The sequence below is a fragment of the Orcinus orca genome, chromosome 6, assembly GCF_937001465.1.
Source record: "Orcinus orca chromosome 6, mOrcOrc1.1, whole genome shotgun sequence".
NCBI lineage: Eukaryota > Metazoa > Chordata > Mammalia > Artiodactyla > Delphinidae > Orcinus > Orcinus orca.
Window position 1 is genome coordinate 19,512,559 of NC_064564.1, and position 7,894 is coordinate 19,520,452.

The following is a 7,894-nucleotide window of genomic DNA, read 5'->3' on the forward strand; positions in this document are numbered from 1 at the left end:
AGGAGTGGCTGCAGGGATGGGCTGAGGAAGCCAGGGATGCGCTCAGAGGAGAGAGAGAAGAGACAGGAGCCCTAGCACAGTGTGACCATGAGAAAGCTGTGGCCAGGCTATGAGATGTCTGAACGCACGATTTCAGAGGCGGAAAGGTTCTGGGTCAGGACAAGGCCCCGTGGAGGTAACAGCCCTCGATCTGAGCAACGTAAAGAATGGAAGGATTTGGGTGTTCGTTGGGTGGTGGCCAAGAGGGGACAGTCTCAGGATGATGATGGGATTCAGGGTAGAGGAGCGGTCTATGAGCCAGACGCCAACATTCAGAGAACAAGGGAAAGCGACTGGATCACGTCATTGATGATGACCATGATGAACCTGAGAGCTCCCACCTAGGGGACACTCATACACGGCAGGTTCTGATAAGTGCAGTAAGGACTCAACGCTCACAGCCACCTGGGACATCAGTACCATCTTGTCCTTTTTTTTACAGGTGGGGAAACTGGGCACAGAGGTGGATGAAGAAACTTGCCCCAGGTCACACCCAAGTGGGAAGCAGGACCTAGTCCATGCAGTCAGGCTCAGGGGCCCCCGCCCGTACCCATCCTGCCATCCCAGTAGAGCAGGAGGTGAGTGGGGACAGAGAGAGAAGAGGGATGGACACTGGTGGAAGTGGATGGCGGGAGCCTCAAAGGGGAAGGAGCAGTTGATAAGGGGGGTGATGAACAGCCAGAGGGCAGCAGCCCCAAGGCATGTGGTTTGAGGCGATGGGAACCATCTTTTCTTGAGAGGCTTCAGGGAAGTGGGGGTCTCAGGAGAAGAGCACCGGCAGGAGGAAGGAAAACTCAGTGAAGATCTAAGGGAGCCTGTTACACGGAACTTCCATGGGTTCCGACGGGAAAACAAGGGAAGAAGGAAGCAATGGAAAGTTGGTTCAGGTGAGAAAAAGCAGGAAGAAAATTTGTGTCTGCATTTCACAGATAAGAGAACTAGACCTCAGAAAAGCTAAGTGTCCTGCCCAACCGGTTAAGTCCAAGACTGGGACCTGAATTGCCCCAAGATAGTTCTCTGAGGGTGAGAAACTGTGGCTCAGAAGGAGCTTGAGGGCAGGTTTGCAGTTAAAGAGACAGTGATCGGATGCAAGCCTCCTATGAAAAAGGACGGCAGCAAACATTCCAGGTGGAGGCTGGGAGGGGAGGGCAGACTGTCGGAGAAGCAGAACTCAATGAAGATTAAAAACAAAAAGAAAACTCTCTGAGAAGGAAAGTACCCCTTGGGTACCAGGGGAGATATGAAAAGAGCCAGTTCTGGGGTTCAAGAGGGACTACCAAAGGCTTCCTTGAACACAAGCAAGCCAGTTCATCCAGTGGGTCAGGGAAAGTCAGAAGGGGTCCAGAACCCAAGCCTGTAAAAGAAGAAAAGTGGGACTCAAGTCTGGAGATTGGTCACCGCCCCCAAGAGCGGTGGGACAAAAGTCCTCTTCAATGAAAGGGCCACAGATGGCTAAAAGGTGCCCAACGGAAACCAGGAAACTATGGAAGGCCTACTCCACAGAGCCACGCCCTCCCTTCCACATGACACGCCCCCCCACTTCATGTGCACACCCCCCTACCCCATGTGCACACCCCTGTATGGCTTAAACAATGTAATTGAATCCCCCCAATTAGCCCCAAGTGCCTCCCGCTGTTAAAAAGCTGAGGCCGCCTTGACTGCCAACTATAGTCCTAGGGGCTCCCCTCCAAGCCCTTTGCTCTAGCCTCCCTCTCCCCCACTTCTGGGCAGAGGGGGCCCGCAGCCGGCCGGAAAGTGGCCACATGGGGGCCAAGCGCTGATCTGGGACCGCCTGAGATCCCTTTTCCCACTCCTCCAGCAGACCCCAGCCCTGGGCATCAGCACGCGGCCTGGGTGTTCATGACACAGACAACCGGACAGAAGTTCAAGAGGACGCCTCGCTGGACTCCACGCCACTCCGAAATCCACCTTTTAGAAAAGCGCCTCCCGCTGAAGGAGGACGGAAAAGAAGGGAGGGGCGGGATCTCTAGGAGACAGGAAAGATCACTATAATTTTGTTGCAAGAACGAGAGCAATTTGGGATTTCACGCCCTTTCGAAGCAGAATGGCATCTACTGGACGGTACTTGGTTTCAAAAGCACTGGAGTGGGTGGGAGGGACACTGGCAGCTGCCTTCGCCCCCTGCCCCCCACCTCCCCAGAGGACCCTAGCAGTCAGCTTGCACTGCTGGGACCAGGAAAGATGAGCAAAGTCAGAAGTGGAGGAATGCAGAGCCTCCTGGCACCTGCCTGGCTCGCTGCTGCTGCTCGGAGCTCAGCAGGGCCGGCGACAGAAACCCCCAAGGCCAAGCGAGGTTTCTAACTGGCCCGGCAGCCACCAGCTCCTAGAGAGAAGGCTGAGCCTTAACCCACTCGGCCGGCAGTCAGTGCCCTGCCATCGGCCTGCACCCTGGCGGGGAAGGAGGGCTTCCCCCAGCAGAGCTTGAGGACTGAGTTTCCCTGACAAGCAAAACAAGAGAAGGGCTGTGAAAGGGTCAGCGGAAGTTCCCTCGCTTCAAATCTTTCCTGTTTCCTTCTGCCCCGGCTTTCGCCACCGCAGGACTCAGCATGGTCTGCAAGCGGTGTGCCTAATCTGGTTGGAATTTCCTCCTCCACCCACCTGGCATTCTCCCCACAGCCCTGAGCGCTCCCGATCAGGGGTTCTCACATCCACCCCAAGTGCTGGTCTAGGCGACCACGCCACTGGCCCCTCTGGTGCACCAGGGAGAGGCTCACGGTAGAGGGGCTGCAAAGCCCCAGTTGGAAAGGAGCAAGTCGTGGCTACCCTTTGGCGAGAGCCCTACGGAGCCCCCTCGCTCGCTCCCCTGGGACCAGTACGGGGTCCCAGCAGCCTGGCCCTTTATGGATGAGTGAGTACTCATATGCCACCAGCGCGGGGACAAGTGACAGAGGAAGACACAGGAAAGAGGAGAAAAGTTGCCCAAAGTCTTCCAAATACCCACTTAATAATCACAGGCTGTTGACTGCTGGAGCTCAAGAGGCACTAGTGATTATGAGGTTCAGTGTTTTTCTGACGTTTTTGTCCACAATCCCCAGCCAGAAGTGCACTTTACACAGCCACTCAGGGAACACACACACACACACACACACACACACACACACACACACACACACACACACACACACACACACACACCCCCAAGCAGAATTTCATGGAGCGACACTGCTCCTTACCGCATGCCACACGTGCCCGTGTTTTGTACTCTCACCAATCTGGCTTTTTAAAAATGTTGCTCCCGGGACTTCCCTGGTGGCGCAGTGGTTAAGAATCCGCCTGCCAATGCACGGGACACCGGTTGGAGCCCTGGGCCGCGAGGATCCCACATGCCTCAGAGCAACTAAGCCCGTGCGCCACAACTACTGAGCCTGCGCTCTAGAGCCCGCGAGCCACAACTACTGAGCCCGCGAGCCACAACTACTGAAGCCCATGTGCCGCAACGACTGAAGCCCGCACGCCTAGAGCCCATGCTCCGCAACAAGAGAAGCCACCGCAACGAGAAGCCTGCGTACCGCAACGAAGAGTAGCCCCCGCTCACAGCAACTAGAGAAAGCCCACATGCAGCAACGAAGACCCAATACAGCCCCAAATTAATTAATTAATTAATTTTTTAAAAAATGTTGCTCCCACTGATGGGTCACCATCCAGTTTGAAAAATGCAGATCAGTAAGGTGACATGGTGGGGGGGATGGGACTTCATGGGAAAATGTATGTAATGTTACAGCGGGAAGCATTAGCAAGGCTGACCTATTTGCACTCAATGACCCAACCTAACAGCTCGCTGGGCTCAGAAATGAAAGTGACCACCCCTGAGCACCATGGTTCACACTGTCTAGGAGAGAAAAACTGGAAAAAGCAGGCGCATCCAACACTCTCACTGAACTTTACAAGAACAGGTTAAAACTGTGTGCCTTATGAAATCAAAGAAAACTTTTTTTTTCCCTTTCAAGATACAACTTACATTGATTTGGCTTCAGGTGTAATAACTTTTTGAAATTTCAAGAACGTAAAGAGGACGAGTGGGGGCTTCGCTGGTGGCGCAGTGGTTGAGAGTCCGCCTGCCGATGCAGGGGACACGGGTTCGTGCCCCGGTCCGGGAAGATCCCACATGCCGCGGAGCGGCTGGGCCCGTGAGCCATGGCCGCTGAGCCTGCGCGTCCAGAGCCTGTGCTCCGCAACGGGAGAGGCCACAACAGTGAGAGGCCCGTGTACCACAAAAAAAAAAAAAAAAAAAAAGAGGACGAGTGTTCTGTGTTCATAGAAAGGGGGACAGGTTAAAAATGGGAAATGCTGAACTGGTCCACAGCCTCCGTTTTACTAGTGACAAAACTAAGACACAGAACCGTGCCTAAGGCATGAAACAAGTTAGGGGCCGGGCTTGAACCCCAGCCCAGGGCTCCTGATTCAATTACTCACAGTCTTCATCTTCCCAAATATTTAAGAAGAACACAGTGAAGGTCTCCCCAAGTAGAGCATTCCCGTGACTGAAGCATATCTCATGTTGGACACATGACAACCATGCTGGTCTTGGCACACGTTGGCACTCTGCCCCAGCCTCACTGGGGTCACACAGCGGGGCTCATACCACTTAACTCTGTGCCTTTCATCCCTGCTGCAAAGTGAAAAGAGTAATCCAAGAAAATTGTAGCCAAAAAACAAGAGGGGCTTTAAAGCCAAACCTGCATGCTCAAAACCAGAAGAACCCCTAAGGGTCATTATTCAGAGCTAGGATTATAATCGCAGAACCAAGAAAACCTTCCTGGTTAGTTAACCCAAGCCTTCATTTTACAGTCAAGCCCCACAGAATGACTTGCCTAGGACAGGAAGACCAGCTCCTTCGATCATACACACCACGTTAACCTGGTCACAGGTGAAAACCAACCGCTACAGAAAGTAATACTAAGTACACAGTGACAAATGGATCAAAACAGACCAGCGTCCATGGGGCAGAAGGAGGGGCAGGGAGGAAACTAAACACAGATCACAACATTTAAACACGTGAGATTAATGCCTCTTCAGAGTGTCACAGGGAGCTCAAAAGGCATGACTGACTATTCCTAATCCTAAAGATAAGCTAAAATGATGCCCTGAACCAAACTCACAGCAGAGACCAAGGGCCTCAGAAGTGGTACAGGTCCTTGGAACATTCATCTCCACGACCCAGTGGGTCTGGTGCCGCTCAAATAACATCTCCCTGCTCCTAACTTTCCCACACTCTGTCCAAGGCGCCTGAGACAACAACTTCAAACATGGGGAATTTTATTACATGTGAGGGATTCTTTCCTACACAAATGCCACCTGGTATCTGTCCAGGGTCTTTCCTGGAGCAGCTTCGGAAACCTAAAAGACAAGATCTCCCTGTGGCCTCTGTAACCCTGGCAGGCAAGGACCATTCCCTTAATTCCCCACTGGGATGCCGGAGGGAGAGAAGGGGTGATGGCTCAGTCCCAGCAGCACAATATAAGACTTGGGCTCACCTTACTGCCAATGCCCATGGTCTTCTCTCTGGACCCGTGTCTGTCCAGTCCCTGACTGCCAGCTCTGAGAGCTGCCCAGGGCAGGGAAAACCTGCCATTAGACATTCTGGCCTTCACGCCACTCACATGGGGCCAGCATCAGCAACAAGATACAGATGCTAACTGGGGAACTCTGCTGGGCCTGCCTTCCAAGATAACTGCCACCCGGAGAGGTCCCCAAATCTCCCAAAGCACACTGAGGCTGGAGTCGGAGGATACAGTGGCTCACGAGCCCGGGCAGGCTAATCTGTTCACCTCTCTGTGCCACGGTTTCTTCATCTGTTAATCCCCAGGGTTGCTGTGTGTTTTAGATGAGTTCTGCCCACAAAAGTGCGATGTGTCAGTACTAGTATTATTCCCCCTCAGCACTCTATCCCCTAGCCATTCGGTATCCTGAACAGGCTGACTGAGGTCAACTCAGGCAAAATCCGCCTGGCTAAAACTGCCTCCTTACAGAAATGCATTTAAAACTACCCGGGAAGTACCGGGCCAACTGAACCTCTATTACACAAACCGTAAGAAAGGCTGTATAGCACACGCTCTCCCTGCCTGCCCGCCTCCCTGCAACAAAATGAGAAGGCAAATGTCATTGCAAGTCTTACTGCCTCTCAGCGGCTCGACAGCCGGAGGGCGGGTGGCCGGGCCGGCCGGACCGGGGACACGTTCCTCGGCGCGAGCGTGGTTAGCGCTCCCGGCGGCGGGTCCCTCCGGGACAGCGCACGTGTGGGCAGCCTCGGCCACCCGGCACCGGCCGGCGGACGCCGCTCGCCACGGCTTGGACACCGGGAGCGCCAGCTGGAGCCGCAACGACCCGGGACCGCAAACTCTCCGATCGCGTGGCCAGACAGTGGTAAGACTGTGCAAAGCTGCACTGGCCGCCTCCCTCGGGAACCCCGCCGCCACCACCGAGGCCAGCGGCGCTCGCCACTCCTCCTCGCCGGCCGCAGCGCCGCCAGCAGCCCGGGCCGGGAACTCGGCGGGAGCGGCGGAGCGGGGCGCCGGCTGGGGCACCCTCGTGGGCGCGGGGGGTGCCCCCAGGGCCCAGGCGCACAGCGGAAGGAGCTGCGCAGCGCGCTCCTCGGCGCCCCGGCTACGCGCGCCAACTCCCGGTGAGACCCAGGAGACCCGGGGCGCCGCGGCCCCGAGGAGAGCGCGGTTTCGGAGAGCTGCATCCAGGCTGCTCCTGCGCGGGATGCAAACGCACGCGCGCGCGCTCTCCTCTCCGCTCGCTCCGTCCCTAAAGTCCCCTCGCGCCTCACCTTCACTGAGTCTACAGGGTACATGACCGAGTGCTCCAGGATCCCGGCCATCGCTCCGGCTGTCATGTGGATGGATAAGGAGACGCTGGTCGGCAGGTTCTCATAGTCCTCCGACCCGGCGTCCTTGCAGCCGCCGCCGCCGCCGCCATCTCGGCTGTCCCCATCCATCCTGCGCCCTCCAGCCTGGCTCCCTACGCCACCACAGCGTAGCTCCATCCGCCGGCTCCGCTGGGCGCGGGAGGCTGCAGGAGGCGGGCGGGGAGGGGGAGGGGGCGAAAAACTTCACTTCTTTAAAGTGGGAACCACCTCCCGGGTGCTGCGGCGCCTGACGCCATGGCGGGCTGGGGTGGAGCAGAGGGGCACCAATCACTGGGAAAGTAGAGGCCGGCCGCGGCCGCACCATTGGTGTGCGGGACAGTGGGGACCCGCCTCCCAGTGTGACGTCACTGCCCAGTGCAAATTTCCAAGCTACCGGATGGGGGCGAAAGGAGACGTTGGGGTGTCCCGGGAAGTTGTCTTACCTCCTGTTGGGGTGGTGCTGCCTGGTTTGGGGCAGTCGCTGGGGAGGGTCAGCCGGACCGTAGGGATTGGGCAATGCTTGAGGCTGGAGGGAGATTCGGAGCAGCGGAAAATCTGCCCCCAGAGCCGGGGATTTTGCAAACAGTATTGCTCAGCAAGCTTTGGCATTCCTCAGGCCTGGAGGGGGGAAGTTGCTGCGAACGTCATTTATGGAGCAGTTATGGTGGCTGGAGGAGGGGAGGGGTGGAGGCACACGTGGAGGTGGAGTGGAGCTCTAGAATTGAGGACCCACTGCGCGATATGAGGGGTTCACCTCCTTTTGTGCAGCTCGAGAGCATGTCCCGTGGAGGGAACAAAGTGAAAACTCAAGATGCTGTGCCAGGCTGCTTCGTTGAGGAGAACGGCCACTTACTCGAATTTTTCTGTCTCACTGAAAACACATAATACATAGAGCAAAACTTGTGCCTCCTTATTCTCACCAAGAGGCTAAATCCACCGTGCCCTGGACCGGGCAATAAGTAGTCACCAGGATGGAGCCCTTCT

The 7,894-nt window shown here is 56.1% G+C and overlaps 1 protein-coding gene across 4 annotated transcripts in view; it reads right to left on the minus strand.

The window, feature by feature from the left end:
• Nucleotides 1-7,170, minus strand: part of SLC25A37 (solute carrier family 25 member 37) — a 43,691-nt gene extending 36,521 nt beyond the window's left edge. For 2 of the 4 annotated variants that reach the window (XM_033429760.2, XM_033429761.2), the window contains exon 1: nucleotides 6,833-6,967. Coding sequence is in view for 1 of the 4 variants with exons in the window: in XM_004270666.4 (XP_004270714.1) it covers nucleotides 6,833-7,048 (216 nt within the window). In the remaining 3 variants the exon portion in view is untranslated. Of the gene's footprint in view, nucleotides 1-6,832 lie in introns of all 4 variants that reach the window. The other 2 variants (XM_004270666.4, XM_049711682.1) reach the window with 2 other exon arrangements.
• Nucleotides 7,171-7,894: the final 724 nt, after the last annotated feature.